At 38.8% G+C, this 17710-nt stretch overlaps 1 protein-coding gene across 1 annotated transcript in view; it reads right to left on the bottom strand.

Moving 5' to 3' along the window:
* Positions 1-1798: 1798 nt before the first annotated feature.
* The window catches only part of CCDC93 (coiled-coil domain containing 93), a 35119-nt gene continuing 19207 nt past the window's right edge, over positions 1799-17710 (bottom strand). Inside the window, exons 12-23 of the mRNA XM_066323134.1 lie at positions 16599-16715; positions 15090-15152; positions 14868-14941; positions 14235-14316; positions 13116-13187; positions 11941-12012; positions 11563-11671; positions 8930-9012; positions 5840-5877; positions 4889-4973; positions 4123-4236; positions 1799-2960 (exon numbers count right to left, since the gene is read on the bottom strand). Coding sequence (XP_066179231.1) covers positions 2907-2960; positions 4123-4236; positions 4889-4973; positions 5840-5877; positions 8930-9012; positions 11563-11671; positions 11941-12012; positions 13116-13187; positions 14235-14316; positions 14868-14941; positions 15090-15152; positions 16599-16715 — 963 coding nt within the window. The 3' untranslated portion in view covers positions 1799-2906. The remainder of the gene's footprint in view (positions 2961-4122; positions 4237-4888; positions 4974-5839; positions 5878-8929; positions 9013-11562; positions 11672-11940; positions 12013-13115; positions 13188-14234; positions 14317-14867; positions 14942-15089; positions 15153-16598; positions 16716-17710) is intronic.

Below are 17710 nucleotides of genomic sequence, written 5' to 3'. Positions count from 1 at the left end.
GTCACACAAATCCAATGCCAGCCCTGGTGCCCTGGCCCATCCCAGTCTGGCTACAGGAAGCTGCAGTGATGTCCAGCTGCACATTCCAGCTGGAACAGCACCCGGCTCCAGTTCCACTTCCAGAACCCTTCCCTGAAGCAACACAGGCCCTGAAGGCACCTCCTGCCATGGCTTGGCCTCAGGAACTTGGGAGAACAGCACAGAGCTGCAAGGCCCCTGTGCAGTTCCTGCAGCTGCACACATGCAGGGTATTGCTGCAGACACTGACCTGCAGCAGAGCGCCTTCAGCAAGCGGGAGAGGTGCAGCAGGGCACTAATACAGCTCTCCTCCTCAAGGATGAATTTAGCTCCCTTAGGAGGAGAGGCTGGGCCTCTGGAATTCTGCTGTGAGAGGTTCTGAAGATAAGCAGCCAGTGCTGTGCCCACCCAAGCATCTGTGGCAGCAGCAGTGGCAGTGACAGGCTCACACAGCCAGCCTCCCTATGCACCCAGAGGCAGGCAGAGCTTTCATTTCATTACAGTGGCATTAGAAAGCACTTAACAAAATCAGCTTCCCACACTGGCTCTAAATGCAGACTGCATTTAGAAGAGCAGCAGCACATATTCAAGATTTAAAATTCTGGAGCTTAGTCACAACTTTAATTACAACTTCTGTTATCAGTGACTGTTGCCTAATGTGCTGGATGCTCCCATAGGAACTACATAAATGACACTGTATCCTGACTACCCAACAGAAAAAAAAAAAACAGGTATTCTAAAGGGACATCACTTGGCACAGCTTAGATATTAGGGTGGTTATTTCCCCAACAGAAGCTGCCAATTTGGAGTACACCAATCAACTCTGCTAGTAAGCAGTGGTTTTAAGCTTTATTTCCTGACACTGAATTTGCTCCCAGAAAAACTTACTGGAGCTTATTGCTCAGCAGAATGGCATTGTTGCATCCTGAAGCAAGGCTCTGAGAATCCTGCAGCAGCTGTGCTGTGGGAGCCCGGAACGTGCAGAAGTGAAAGGGCTTTGGAAGATGAGTGTGAGCAGACAGTGCTAATAACCCTAATAAAGAAATTAAGTTTTGCTGCAAGTACTGTAATTGTTACTTTACAAGCCTGGTAACACCAAATGAAGTCAGGGCAAGACCTTTCTCTTACCTAGAAAATTTTGCTCAATGCTAAAAAGCAATTTGGATTAAGATGATAAATCCCAAATTGAAATGCCCATTCAAGTTATTTTTTTAGAATTGCATACAATAGAGTTACACAAACAAGTTACAGACAAGTTACAAGCACAGCTTGAAGTCCCAAGCAGGTCTCCTTAGTGGCAAAGTTGAATTACTCAGTTTACAAACTAGAAAGAACCTTCCAGTTTCTATAGACGGCAAAGTTTGTAGACAGGAATAATGCCTCCTAATATCAAAACTGACTACACCAAGTCTGCAAGCAGCGCTCAGAGCAGGTCTCCATCTTTGAAGGAATGCTGAACGTAAATATTTCCTTCTTTGAAGGGACTTGAATTCCGATTTTGCCTTCATTATTTTGCTAGCCCTGGGCAGACTGACTTTTTGAACAGATGCAAGAGGAGCAGCCCAGATCTATTCCCTCACTAACCAGTGTGGGGGGCAAGGTTCCAGCTGGCTTAGTGGGAAGGTTTTCTTTCTGTTTATGCTGAAGGAGCAGGATATCACAAAAACAGTGACTCATTTGACTATGGACATGACTCATCTTTTAATGCACTTGTAAATCAAGAGCCTGGGAAAGCTTCTAAGGCAAAGTCCACCTTAAAAACACAAGAGCAGAATGTCACTGGGTTCCAAAGATTCTTTATTTCATATTGTTGCCATAGAAAGTAATCGAATAGCACTGTCATCAGTGGCAGTGGGAAAGGAACATGGGTCTTCTCCTGAAGTTGTCATGTACATTAAGAAGTCAGTCCAAAATCCTGGTGTTAAGTACAAAAAGCAACTGTCTGAATTATAAAATACTGTATATACAGATATAAAAATGTCTCAGAAAGTGTCCCACAAAGTTTCTGAACTTTCAAGAGCAAAATCTTCAGCAGGGTTAAGTAGGTTGTTGTCTTCAAAGGTGAACATCAGTTCATTAGAGCAGAATGTTTCAGTCTTTATCTTCCTATATTACAGGTGACAGACTTGGCTTTTCATCCCAGCCAGGGATAACGTAGTGATCCTAGTATTAAAGTGTTTTTTCCTGGAGCTATTAATTTAACAAGCACACTCTCGCTATATATAAAAATGAAATTTCAAAGAAATTTATACAACAGCTAGACTTTATAAAAATATAGATCTATAATTTTACACCAGGAATTATCCAAGGTAAGTTTTCATTTTCTTAGCCATTAGACATTAATTGTTATCCTTTGGAATCCTACCTATGGCTAGAGTGTAAACTAAAATAATGTGAACTTATTAGCTGGCAAAGCAAGTTTGAAGAATCTCATTCTGTGGGGTTTGTTTGGGCCAAAAATAACAAACTACTGCTTTCTGCAGTGCTCATCCTCTGTCGTGGTGGACATACTACACAGTACATGTAAACTTATTCCAGAATTTTCACTTCATTCCTTGTTAAAACCCAAATAAAAAACACTCCCACTGTCCTTACTGTAGAAAAAAAAACCCCAAACCCAAATAAATAAAATTAGACAATATTTCTATTTTGCTGTACTGTGTTAACTCTTTACTGTGTAGTGGAGGCAATAATGAATAATACAGCCATGTGATGAGGGAATGTAAACTGAACACATACTGGAAAAACCAGGCTTTTACAGCTGTGTGTATATATATATTTTATATATATCTATATATATACATCTACATTGCAGTTATAACTGTCACCTTACAAAAGAGATTCAACGGACTGAACAATCTTCTATAAATCTCCCCAGCTGGAGTTCTTCAGGAAGAACTGGCTTTCAGCTTGGACAGCAGCATTTCATTCTTACGGCATTCCTGTTAACAGAGCAAACACAGAGGGAGGAATTGCTCTTAGCTCTGCTGCCTATATCTCTACACCAACAGAACCAAACCCTTTCTTTCATTGTGAAACAGCTCCAAAATCCAGAGCAGTCTGGAATGAGTGATGAGTTGAAGATAATTTTGATTTGTCCATAATGTTATTCCAATGGCAATATTCATTAAACTTTATGACATGCAAGCCAAAAGGAACCACTGCTTGACCACCCATTGTTCTGTGTAGCTAAAGCAAATTCAGCTTTTTACTTATAAATAGAATAAATCTGAAATGGAGTTTACTTGTAGGTGATCTGGAACTTTGGAGGATAATTTGCAAAAGAGTCGGTGCTCGGGGAACAACTCCTGGTCAGGAAATATATTTGTATAAGTACTTTTGTGCTCAGTACAACAACCATGAATTCTTTTATTTTTAAGGGTAGGAAAGTTGAGCAGAAATTCCCTCATATGGCAATGGAAGAAAAACAGGTAAAAACCCTAAAAATAAATCTATCTAATTTCTGCAAGTAGGATGTAAAATTCTGTATGTCAGACAAGGAGCTGAACAGCCTCTGTCATTCTGCCTCAGTACACTGAAACAAGGAACTGTCTCATAACAAAGCAGGAATAATTGCACAAAGATGTTTTTCCTCGAACATATGAAGCCAAATGACAATTCTGCCTGCAGCATTCCTTTTCATTCATTCATTCTCATGGAGACAGCAAGTAACAAAAGCCCACATCAACAAAAGATGATTAAAAGCTTGGGAAAGGCTAAATCAATGAAGTGTTAGACAGTGCTTTCACAGTCATTAGACAACAAGGCTGGTTCCTTAAGATTAACAACCAAGACTCTGCATTTCCTCCTTATTCACACACATTTCCACACCCCTCTTTGCTCCAGTACCTAACTGCTCACAGATCTTCAAGAGATTCCCCTTGCAAATGAAAATACACCATTTGCTTGATAACCTCTCCCTGTAACATGGAGAAGTGCCAAGTGAAAGAACTCCCAGAATCAAATTCAGAGTTCACATTGAGAAAATGACCAAGATACATCATGGACATGGTGTGATAAGCATCATATCAGGACACCTTGTGCATACATGAATGCACAAGTCACTGAACACATGACAGCTGAACACAGCAGAAGTGTTCTTACCTCTTTAAATTCTTTAACTGTTTTGAAATAAAGCCTCTGTTTCTCTAGAAGCTCTAAGTATTCATCGTTCAACTGGTCTCTTCTCATTTTGTTTTCTTGCTTCTTCTTTTCCATCTGTTGGTATGCAGGAAGGGTGAGAGATAGTATGTATGGGATACACATGGACATACTGTGTAAGGAACAACTATAACATGCAAGGGGAGACATAGTCCATAAATGATACCCCTGGCTCATGATTGAAATGCAATGAACATTTAGGAAACTCTTAAAAATTAAAAGCCTAATGCTGAATTCTCAGTAGCAGTGGCACTGTAGGTGCAACTGGGACAAGGGCATGTGATGGTTGAGACTCTGAGATGCTGCTGACCCTCTTCAGCAGCAGAAAGCAGCTTCAGTCAGCTCCCACAGTCTGAGAAACTGTGCCTAAGGTGCAGGTCTGACTGCACCCACAGTCCAAATTGGAAGAGTTCTCACTGATTTCAGTGGCATTCAGTTGTCTCAGGCATTTAAATCGCTACACTGCCAGTAATGAAGTTGAGGGTATAAGATTCCTGTCAGGACAGAGGTGTTATAACACCTCTGTCATACTCTATTTATTGACATTTAGTGGTGAGAAGTTTCTGAGGATGTGAAAAGAAATAATACTTGTTAGTTGCTTGCCTAATTTGCACCTCTTACAGCAGATCTTTCTATGCACAATTATTATCCAAGAGGCTTTGCTGAGATAATTCCCAGGTTCCAGCAAAGAAAGCAAGAGGAGTCAGACCTTCATTCGATTCTGTTTGATGCCTTCTACAATCTGCTCCATCTGCCGCAGAAACTGCTCCCGAGATCCGGACGATGCCATGGCTCTGGAAAGAAGAGAACAGAACACCTGACAGGGATGTGGGACACTGTCTCAGCTGCAGCTCTCTTGCACATCTACCCACGTCCAAAGTTCTCATTGCTTAGTGCTCTGTGTAAAAAGCCATCCTTTCAATCACTGATGCAGTGCAGCTCTTCAGCTGGTGTGAGCTCCCAAAGGGATGGGCACAGAGCGAGCTCAGAGCCCATCCCAGGTGTTCTCCCTGTGACCTCAAGTCCTTGAAATCAACTGCTAATAACTAAATAACATCATTTAAGAAAAGCCTCTGTTGTAAATAGTAAGAAGGTGAACAGAGGCCATGGGGAACAGCAAACGTACAAAATAATTTCACACTGTAATAGGGAAAGCCTAGAAGTCATTTTAGACCTTAAAATCATTATAGAGAAATAAACACTGGCTGATTCACAGACTGATATTTGACCATGAACTTCTAAGGCAACTACAGATTTACGTAGACTCCACACTACATCAAAATCTTCAAATACAGAGGTAGTTTATAATAAACATGTCTGAAATATGTCCCAGTCTAATGTTTTGTACATAATGTAATAACCGCAACTCCACAAAAAGGAGGAAAAGACTTAAATTAATTCCAGGAAAATTATGACTGAACTTCCACATCTAAAGAGTCAGATATTAAAAACATATGTTGGCTATAAAAGTTACGTAATTCCAAGTCTGTGACTCCCCAAACTGGCTTAAACAGAGTTAATAAACTATTCTATAAATCAGTTTATGACTATAAAATCTTCTGAGAAATTTTTAGTCTCTATAAACTGATGCCCACTCCCATTTGTCCAACCAACTGTATCACTCTTTGCAACTGTTAAGAGATAAAGAACCATAACTTACTGGTGGAAGTTGTCATGGATAGAATTTAGTAAGTTAACCTGTGAGTTGGAAAAAAAATGAAGAAAATACACATTTATCTTTTCCGGTATGAGCTTTCACAGCCACTAAGATGAATTTTAGTTTAAAGAAAGTTACTATATGGATAATGCCCTCAAAAAGCAGACAGATGTACAAAAATCACCATGAGTTTTCTTTCAGAAGATAAACCACAATCCTTTTGATTTAGTAAAATATATCTCACTGGTGGAATGACAGAAGCAGAAGTGTTGGACCATAACTGAGATTTTTCATTTTACTGGCACTCAGTTATTCCCCTGAGAGTTTTCCAGCACGATGCCTTCCCAAACTAAAGCAATAAAGTAAAATGGCTTGTACATGTGTTCATCATGTGTTTGCTTGACATAAAAGCACCTTGCAGGTGCTGGTCCAGTGTTCAACAGTGACTGTAGATAAGCACATGACAAACAGGAAGAAAACACTTGGCCTTTGAAATGGGAACCACTCAAGAGACTCTGAAGAACTATTTCCACACAAAGCTCTGAAGACTCTCCAAGCAGTGCAGGAGCAGCAGCTGAATTCCTGTTCTGCTTTCATGGTGCAGATCAGGTTTACAGGTTTCCTACCAGCCATGCATCATTACTCACTTTGCTCATGTGTATTTTAATGGATGCTAAAAGGTGAACTTGTAAAAAGTACAGAATGGCATTTCAGAGGTGAGGCTGCTCTTACAAGACAGTAGCATTGCACTGAATGAAGACAAAAATAGACATTTATAACAGCATCCCAGGAATATTTTGCTGCTTGTATAAATTCCCCCAACTAATAAAACTATATGGAATGCATCCTAACTGCCTTTGATTTTTTTCCCCTGTTTTTTACATACTGCTGAGAGCATTAAAATTCAACTGGCAATTTATGTGATCCTTTCTCTCAGCTTTGAATACATCTTTCAAGTCTCCTGTGGTTAAGCCTTCCAAGCAGTTTCTCCTTTTGATGAGTATTTGTAGAGTTCTGCACTAAGCAAACCCAAGGGCTGCAAATAATCACCTGCCCCACTGCTACAGAAAGCTGAACTCATCTCTCCTGAATCTAAAATCTTCCACCTGAACGAAACAGCAATAAAAAGGCATGGCAGAATCTGCAGGTGTTCTGACCTTCCCTTGGAAAATTCAAACAAATTCTGAACAGACTCCCAAGCAGCCAAGGTGCTTAAGAATTCCTGTTGTTTACAGCAGTGAAATTATTGCATTACTCATCAATATTTGCCATGTTCACATCCCTGCCTCAACATAATTCCACTAAGCCTGTGCTTGAGAACATAATTACAGTTTAAACCACAACAGATTCAAGTCAGGAAGAGTACCCCTGCACAGCAGTGCTGCACAGCCACTGCCCAGGAAGAGTGTGGATGTGGTACACTACAGTGAAATCAGCAGACACACCCCAAAATTGAAAGACTTTTTGAGAAAAATTACTTTGAAAGCCTTTTAAAAAATGCATCTTTCTCAAAACAGGGTTAAATATGAGCCATGATCATAGAGACCTTTCATGTCAGAACTAAAACCCTCATAGCCAAAATTCAACTGTACAACAATTTTTACTAGTGCTGTTTTAAAGCAATGATGCTCAGTGTGTTTTACAAAAGGGCTGGTTTGGGGAGGAAAAAGGGGAAAAAATCTCCCCAAAACCCAGGTACAAGACAAAGTGCAAGTATATTCCAGAAATCTCTGTGAGGCACAGATGCCAAGACATTTTTAATACACTCTTAGACAATATCTACTTGCTGAAACCTTGGTTCTAATATTAAATATATCTGAAGGAAATGTCATTGATATAATCCATTTAACTAAGGTAAGAAGGCATCAGAAGACATTCAGAATTCCCTCTGTGAACCGCCAAAAGGCATTGAATTGTTTTGGCAAGAGTACTCCCAGTTTATACAACAGTGAAATAAATCTCCTCTAAATTCTGTTTCTAGGTCCTCTATAATCTACTTTTTACATCTCCATTTCAAAAATCAGTCTCTCTGTAATTTTTAAACTTCCGGGTTTGCCCTAAAAAAAAAAAAAAAAAACCAAACAAAAAACCCTAAACCAAAAATAAAACAAAACCCCTAAACAAAATGCTAATGTAGGGGAGAAGTTAAAAGTAATGTTAAATAATACAGCTTTTATGTCATTCATTTTTTTTAGAATTTGATATATGACTTTTCTGAATGGAAAGAATGAAAACTACCTAACGTGGACAGAATCAGCTGCTTAAGGGAAGGAAATGGTGGCTCATCATCTCCAAAACAGGATGTGAAAGGACACTGAGAAGTGTCTTTACATAGTCAGAAATCTGACCCCTGCTTGTCCCACAAACTAAAGAAATATATCTAAATAATGCAAAACTCACTAGCCTGTTCTTATTTTATTAGAATAAACAGAGAAATCTGAGGTAACAAAACATTTTGTATTTTAAAAGTCAATTTTTTTCTCCTCTTGTTTCCTCCTATTTCTCCATCTTTACCCAAATCAGACACTTGTCATTGCAAACAAAGAAGACTGAAATCACTCAGTTCTGCCCAAGAAAGAAATGAACTCTACACAGATGGGAAAGAGGAGGGGGGGAAAAACATTCTTTCATGAAAACTACTCTTCTGACCCAGTAAGATCACCAGCAAATTAAGTGTAGGCAGCTCAGACCCTGAGAACTAAATCTGATGTTGCTGACAGCAGCTTAAATTTGCTCTCTAAAGTTACTGACTGTGGTCTGGGTTCATAATAAAATACATTTACTAAAAAGAGAAAAAAGGGTCATTTGGTGCTATGATAGCAAGACAGAGATATTTGCTGATCAAATGTTACTGATGTTTAGAGAGCACAGCGAGTGGTTTAAACACACTGTACCAACAGCAATTCTTTTACAGCACAGACCATTTTCCCTCCAAGATTACAAATATTCTTATAAATCAGTTGTTCCATTTTTGTTTACCAAGACCAGTAACTCTGCTCTGACAGGACTGAATATGGTGAAAGCCAAGCAAAAACTTTTTATTTCCTTTCCCAAAGATTAAATACTTAGAAAATAGCAATAACATTTTCTTACCTCCTTTTCCAAATATACTTTCTTATCATCCAGTGTATTATAAAGAGTAAAAAACTGCTTTGTTTCTTTGTGAGTTGCTGAGACTGCAAACAAAAAAAAAAAAAAAAAGGAGGGGTAGAATAATAAAAGAATGTGAGCTAAAATGGAATCTGTAAAAATACTCCCTAGGTTTTATATAACATATTTTCCACTATCAATAAAGGAACACACTGGCTAATGGACATGCAGAGGGAACATCCCTCCCAGAGTTTTTCTCAGCAGGGTTTCCAGCTATCATCTTTTGTAAGAACAACACAGCTCAGTGTCTAAATTAAGCCCCAACTGCTGACAGCCCTTTCTGCCAACACATGTTGGCACCATCAGCTGCCTGTTGTGCTTCCTTCCCAAACTTTACCCTGACACCACCCAGGCAGCTGCTCACAGTGGCTTTGCCTGTGCTGTTGGAGGGGCAAAGGCTCAGCAGGGACAGGGAAGAGCAGATAATCTTGGTAGTATTGTGTGGAAAAATAGTACATTAGACTATAAAAGTCAAGCTACACATGTGTAAGATGCCCAACAAAGCTTTTGCTGTTTTAAAGTCTTTTTATCTTCTTATCATCTATGTGTGGTGATAGTATTATTTAATTCTTTCTGGTTTAGGTGGTTTCAGCAGATGTTGGTCAGAGCTCAGCTGGGAAGACAAGGCTCAGACATGCCTTCCCTTGGGCCTACAAGATGATACTCAAATCTGCTGAGTGTTCCTCTAGTCTTGAGTTCTTCAATGCCTAAGGAAATCCAATATATTTGTGACTCCCAAGAAAAGAGTTCAACAGGCAGCAAAAGTCCTTCTGGCTAGAAACCAGAACCTGGAAAAGATGGGTTAAAAATGATAAACCTCAGTGAAATCACACACATTAGTCAGGGATATGCAGTGCTGCTGCCAAATGAGAGAGGCCTTTTCCAAACCCTTTCCTTCATGTCACTCCTGTTCTTCCAGCAGCTCTGGTAGTCACAACTCTTTCATGAGTGGACTCCACATTACAACTTAGAAAACCTTTCAAGATTTCACCTGTGTTGGAAAGTTGTGCCAACTTATGGAGCCTTATGGGCACACAGCAGAACCCACGTAGTGTAAAACAAAGGGAGAAGAGGAAGAAGGAATCAACTGGCTCATTGATACTCATTTTCCATGGAAGAGGTTCAGTTAGGTCAAAACTAAAGCACTAAATATTGTAACCAAAAAGGACTCCGGTGAAAAAAAAAAAAAATAAATCACAAAGTCACCAAGATTTGAAGTTAGTGCTGAAGGTTGTCTTGTCTAACACCCTCTGAATCAAAGTTCAAAAGAACTATGTTTTGGCAACTGAAGGTTCACCTGAATCTAGCTAAATGAAAAGCTTTTAAGTACCTCTGAAAATACCACAATTCACAGAAAAACTGGCAAGAGATTTCCAGCTCATTTCTCTTGAAGCTTGGCCTGTACCACACAGGTTCCCAATCATGACTGAGCAATGTGTCATCCTGAGATACTACTCACACTTTGTACTTTAGAAAACAAAGTCCAAAAAAATTCAAAGCATCTTAAATCCACACCCAAAGCTGCACAATTCTCTTTGATCCTAGTCTCTCTGTACTTCAGATAGAAAGGAAGCTCCATTTTTTGAGCAGGTAGCTCTGACTAGAGACTTTGAATTAGATATGACAGACAATGTGCAGAAAATATAAGGAAAAACACCAAAGTTCTTTATAGTTGGGCTTGATTAAATAAACTGCATGGCACAGCAAACAAGGGTAGAAGTACTGGATTTGTACTCACATTTATTCCCTGTATTGAGTTAGACAACACACGTGGAGGACAGCACAGGACTGTGCCACTGGAGATGCCTCACCAGGGCGAGGGATCTGGATCACACTCAGATCATCAGTTTGAAACTGCTCACCCTTCCAGAGCTTGGTTCACACATATATTTAATAAATGCAGAAGACCTCTGAATCATTAGTTAGGTCTTTTTATGCTAACACACAAGCTAGTTAAATATACACCAGTATGCATACTGGTCTGTTATCAGTTTAATGGAACAACTTTGAAATTTTATTCCATTTGTACCTTTTCCAATTTTATAATTTCTGACCATAAAAGCTAAAGACGATTTGTATTCTGCTGCTACCAAGATATTGCAGGATTGTGTTAATTAAAAATTGAAAGAAACCAATCCCCTCAAGAGACTGTTTTTACTCTGTAGTTCTTGACACAGTTTGGTTCAGAACCAGTTATTTCATGTCAGTGGAAACAATAAAAGCAATCTAATGGTAAGGCAAATTAATTAAACACAATTCAAACTTACAGCAACCTCATTTGTAAATGGTGAATTAAAGACTTTCAGAACATACTGATCATTAACCTGAAGGACAGAACCTGCTGCAGACAAAATTTAGTCCAGAGAGCTTGTGCATTGAGTTTCACCCTCAGGAAAATCCTTAAAGCCCAGCTTATAAAACCTCAAAAATACAATGTGTAACATGAATACCAAAAACCTTTTAAATACCACACCAAACTAGTAGGTGCTGTTGTTACGTTCCATATGCTTAAAATGCAAGTGCCCTCCTTTCAGGGCTTTAGCCCTCAGCAGGATGGTCCTGTTTGATATACATACCCTGACTGTAAAGTTCAATAAATCTCTTCTGATACTGTGTGAGCTCAGCTCGGCTGGGTACTTCATCAATCTTGCGTTGTAAAATGGCTATTTCTCTGTTTCTTCGTGCCTGAATAGAAAGTTAGGAGGGGAGAAAACAAAAGCCTCTTCTTGTTCTCTTCTTAAAATGGATGAAGCCCACCCCAGCAATACTTTGCTATTAAATAACTGATTTTAAAAACAAAAGGCATTGGCAGAGGATCAATTTTTTTTTTTTTGCAACTGATTTGTGACAGAAACACTTGTCAAAATTAGAACAACAAAACGAAGTATTAGAAGTTACAAGACAAGACAAACATCATCAGTTCTATACAAGTAAGAACACAAAGAGCAACTCACCAGTAGCAGGCGGAGCTTCTGAAGTTTCTCTTTCTCAGCGTTGTACTGCTGTTCTATAATCTTATTTGGCTCCTGCAAGTTGAGAACCCCCCAAAAATTTGTGTATTACAGTAGCATATGAGAGCTGCAGTGCAAAAATGGCAGATTTGGCTTGTTTTCCTGTTCTGCCTATCATTGGCTCCCACAATAACACTACCATTCATTTTTTTGCCTTTTTTTTTTTTTAATAATTATTATCTGTATTAAAAGCCTGACATCATTCACTGTAAACAAGGCCATTTGGATAGCTTTTAACTTTTGATATTTTAGTTTTTAAGAGTTATCAATAGTTTTTGCATTGCTTTAAAAGAGTCACACTTTAAATGAAGATACAAATCCAAAGATTGTCTGTGCCCTTTGTCTGAGTGTTTATACTTCGATTCAGTAGTGGGGTTAAGAATAAACAAGGCATCTAGACAGAACATAAACCCTCTGACATTTGTTCTAGACTTCCTGCAGTGTGGACTTCAAGGTAACTTCTTACTAACAAATTCAAGATTTTGGTTTGTACTTTAATTTTTCATGCTGTGTTGAGCATCATGGAAGTTGTAATCTGCCTTGTTCCAGAGGCATGAGGGCATCAAATGTTTACCCACTGAAAATAAAGTCATTGAAGCTTTCCCTTTTCTGTTCATTCATTATTCATTGCCATCAGTCTGGATGCACTTGTGTTAATGCCTAGCTTGTGACAGCTGCTCACTGCATGCAGTGCACCAAGCCACTGAATGCTCGTGCTTTCATCCTTCAGATAACCCCACTTGTAAAAAAAACTTCTAAAAACCCAAGCAAAGAGATATTCTTTCTGAGGAAGACCTTTCTGTCATTCTTTCTGTCAGAGATATCCACAGCTCTCAGCACAACACCCAGAGATTCTTCTCTGGTACTACAAAGAAAGAAGTAAAAGGCACAAAAGCATCTGTGAGCAGAGGCCCATGGACTCTGTGAAAATAACAGATAATGCTGTTCCTGTTTTCAGACTCCTGTATTTCTAGGATTATAACCTGAACTGTGGCTTTACAGAGCTTTTTAGATATTCCAGTAGACACTTCAGTGCTTACAAAAATGTCTCGAAAGTCAGACTTGAATAAACATTTCAAAACACAGATTGAAAATAAAAACTTAAACTTTGCTATTACCTGTTCCTCCCCACTTTCCACTGTTTCAGCTTTCAAGCTCTCAATATTTTGTTGTAGTCTCTCCATTTCTTCCTTCAAAACAAACAAAAGTTGATTTTTTTTTAACTGAGACTTCTGCCCTTAAAGAGGGAAGACAAGGATTTTGACAACACACACTTCTAACAAAATTTCAGAGGTGACCACAGACATAATACTTAAATTTGGAAGATTAAACAGCTTACCTGCTTAAGGGTAAGGCATACATAATAATCATTACATTAAAGTGCAATGTAACAAACACTGGAACAGATTCATTTCTTACTTGCAAATATACCAGATCCAGCTAAGACAACTAATGAGTGACATGGAAAATGAAACTGAAGAAGCAAAGCAACGTTACAACAGTGTGACATGGGAAAGCAATGTATGGCATCTGGAGAAATGAACGAACCTTAAGTTCCTTGCAAGAAGTTTCCAGAACAATCCCTCTGAGCTTTCCAAAGGAGGGCATACAAGAAAACAGGGTTCTATACCCAGTCTAGCCCTTAGAACACTATTTACTTCTTTTCATTCTATAAAAATTCCATCCACTGTTGTTTGAACAGGAGATGAAACCTCTTCTCTCTGATCCAACCTCTGGGCAGTCCATGCACCCAGCAGTAGCAGGACACCAAACACAGCACTGCAGCAGGAAAACTCAAACATGCTCTGGAAACTGCAACAGCCCCACCTTGTTCTTGTCTCTTAGGTCCCTGCTGGCTGCATTACCCAGGGAGAGATGATCCCTGTCAGGCTGTGACAGCACAGAAGGTGCCCAGCACAGCCCAACCCCACACTCACATTTGAGCAGAGGGGGACTGGGAGGGAGAGGAGCCATGAGAAGCACAGCTCTGACCAGCACACGGCAGGTGTGGTTCTAGGATCTGCCCTGGACTGAGGAAAGCCACACCAACTCAGATCCTTCCTCACTCCTCCCTGCTCCAGGGGTGTTAATATTCAATATAAACCTGGAGTCAGCAGTTCTGGAGGCTGGCGGTGTGGGACAGATGACAGACAGGGGCACACAGGACAACAACACACCAGTAAAGTGCTTATTTACCAAATTTTAAATGAATCCTTCTAGGAGACACTGGAACTTACCCTACAATGTGCTTTGAACTCTTGCTCCTGGCTTTTGAGGTTTTCATTCATGGCCACCAGCGCTCGCAGACTCTGTAATATGCTAGATTTGAAGATCCAGTAAACTATGTTAGATTTGTAGTTTCTCATTTAAACAGATGGAGAAGTTACATATATTAAAATAAGCTTAGTTCTAAATAAATTTACAATAAAACCTGGGTAAATTAAACCCCCAAGTATCAGCACTGATACATTTTGATATATCAAAATAAAGATTGAGTGTTACATTGCATATTCTAACGGCTTTGCTATGTTTTAACCTCATTACTGTGTAAATTTTCAGAGAGTTCTTTTTAATTTATGTGAGATGAAGGTTTCAAATATGAATAAAATAAATCAAGGCCTCATGTACTTGTCAGACATGCCTAGGGTTCTTCTGCTTTAAACATCTACAATTATTTTGAACTACAGACTGACACTTCTCATTTTGACTGAATTCTATTGTAATATTTCCCTGTCTGTGGAAAGCATGCAAGAGAATTATTTAATTCTTAAATTTTAGTTGTTTAGGTTGACAAAGCAAGAAACATTGAATGAATAATTTTAAAACCATTATTTTTTAGAATTTCAAAGGTAACAAAGGAAGAAACTTACCTAGAATCAGCTTGGGATTCTATTGTTTCTAAGGCTGCCAACTCCTTGTCCAGCTTTTCACTGTAACTCTTAACCTAAGGGTTACAATTAATAATAAATTGATAAAGAGTAAATTGACTTTCCCACATCATAAGATCAGTGAGTTATGGTGGCAAAAACCTTCACACATGGAATTTCTCAAAGTTTCAGCTACAAACAGCACAGAAAAAAACCAAACATTACCTCTGTTAATGTCTTTTTTGCTTCAGTACATTTTGCCTGCAGATCAGCACATTTAGCTTGCAACTGTTACAAAAGAGAAAAAAAAGAGTTGGATTTTATAATCACACTAATTACACCTGTAATGGAGAACAGAGAATATTTGAGCTGTTCATAATGGTTGTCTGTCAAACAGCAGGCCAAGCATAACAAACACTGGCTTTTCTTGTCAGCTCCTCCTGCATCTGACTGCAAGAATTTGGATTGAATATTTAATTACTAACAGCAAACATTTACTACCTGACCTTTTAGGTGTGTAAAGTCCCAGAATAAACAATAGCTTTTACAAAATAGAGGCCAACAGAACGGTGACTTACTGGACAGAATCTCTGCTACATTACTCAAACTTTTCTAGCCTGGTTGTACTGGCCTAGTTTCACACCAGGCTAAGAATGAGTCCCGTTTTATACTTCTCCAAATAAGTCAGGGCAATTCAAGACTTGCACAAGAGTACCCTGGCACCAAAGCACAGACATTTCCACACCAAATAACCAAGCTGCTTTATGGTTTTCTTCTGTGTAACTATGGAAAGTCTAATAAGGCAGTTAGCAACATATGTATTATAATCAAATATTAGCTATTTCCCTTGTCAATTAACTTACAGAGGCTAATTTTAGAAGAACATCCTTCTTTAAAAACTCCTTATGATTTAGGATAACATTGCAAATAGTAAAAAAAATAAGATGTGGTTTACAAAAGGGGAGCAAAAGTGAGCAAACAAAAAATGCACACGTAGCTCAATTCCACTTCCTTTCATGCTGCTTTAATTTGCTGTTCACAACACAGAGCTGTGACTTAATGCTCCACTCTTCCCTTTCCACAGGCAAAGTTATAAAAAGAACACTTTTTTATTGTTTTTCATATTTTTTCACCAGTATTTCACCAATATACTCTATTCTAACTAACTGAAAAAATTTAAGTCTGCAGTCCACATTTCATGAAAACTGACCTGAATTGTTAGTTTTGAGGAATCTTGCCAAAACTTACTGCAGTACTGAAGCCAGAACTCCAAAAATATTTTTTAAAAGGCAGGGTTCTTGACTGTCATTGATTTCAAAAGCTGCTTTTGGCAAGTGGTAAATGAAATTCAGCCAGGAAATTTTTATTTTAGTAAAGTGATAAAGGGATTATATTTGGCTTACAGCTGTCAGTACATTTTTTTCCCCATATAAAAACAGCACTGAGATTGTTATGTACTGAAAACAAGCTGCACAGAATTAAAGGGCCCTCAAACTGTAAAATATGGCAAAAGCATGGTCCTCCCCAAAATTAAGCCTGAACTAACTGCCCCCAAGAACACAACCTGTTCTCACAATCCAAGGGCAATGCAACAAGAGATGCAATGGAGAGAAATCAGCATTCAAAATTGCTGGTGCAGAAGATAGCTTGCAGGTATTTTCTGGATGGCAAAAACTTCGTGATCAACCACTTTAACCAATGTTTTCCTCTTTCCTACACACACACAATACTCACCTCTTCGAGGAGTTTGGTTTTTTGCAAAATCTGCTTGTTGAGAGATGCCACCTTCCTTCTGTGTTGCTGGGCAGCTCCAAGCCTTTCTGGCCGCTCCTCAGCAGAAAGCTCAGATTGCTGAAAGAACAGTAACAGCCTTTTGGAGCTCACAGCATTGTTTTCTGCTTCTTCAGAGACTCAGGAAATACCAAAGTGGGACATACCTATCAAGAACTGTGTCCCACTATCCAAAAGAATGACTTACTGCTTTACCTCACACCAAAATAAGGAAGCAACTGAATTATATTCCAAAATTTACAAGAAAAGTATACTAAAACAGTCAATGCCCTGGGACAGGTGGAAAATACAGTGTACAAGAAGACAGACGATTGTTTTTATGCGTCAGCATTCTGGTTAAACCTGGTAGAGCTCTTCAATGGAAAAAAAAAACAAGAGCATTCACTGAACTTGTTGAATCAGAGATGTTCCACACCCCAGTAAGTAGCTCCACAATTTTCAGAAGCCTTGAACAATCGTGCATTCTGAAATAGAGGCTTGGATGCATCTTCATGCTGAATGACAATGACATGCTCAGTGTGGCAGATGCATTTACCACTCTGGGTTTTTTTTTTTTTTGTGTATTGCTGACACCAGCCTTTGAGAACTACTCAATCCAGCATGCATTGCCAAGAGTGTCTCATAAATGCATAATAGAGACAGAAATCTGGATCCAGTCTCCTCTTCTCTCTGAATTGTGAAAGCAAAGCTGACAGAAACATTCTTTATCAAAAACAACACTTATAATAGAAGTTGTATATTTGCAGTAGACAAACGAATCATTAAAAAACAGTGATATCTTGATGTCTAAGGGATTATTTGCCTAAAAATTATTTGTACCTTTTGAAAGTATTAATTTTAATACTTAAATCCGTCTGTTTTGGTAATTTGCTTCATGCACTCAGATTTCTGTTCTTCACTTAATCCATTTTCCAGTATTTCACTAGAAAACCAGTTAATTTTCAAGTACCTCAAGTGCTAATTTATAGCCTGTCAAAGACTTCAATAGTAAGTGCTTTCTGAATAATTACCAAATGTCGACAACTGCTACAATGCATAATCAGCTAAAATGCTAC

This window comes from Sylvia atricapilla, chromosome 7 (assembly GCF_009819655.1).
Source record: "Sylvia atricapilla isolate bSylAtr1 chromosome 7, bSylAtr1.pri, whole genome shotgun sequence".
Lineage (NCBI taxonomy): Eukaryota > Metazoa > Chordata > Aves > Passeriformes > Sylviidae > Sylvia > Sylvia atricapilla.
This window is presented reverse-complemented; position numbering and strand designations above follow the sequence as displayed.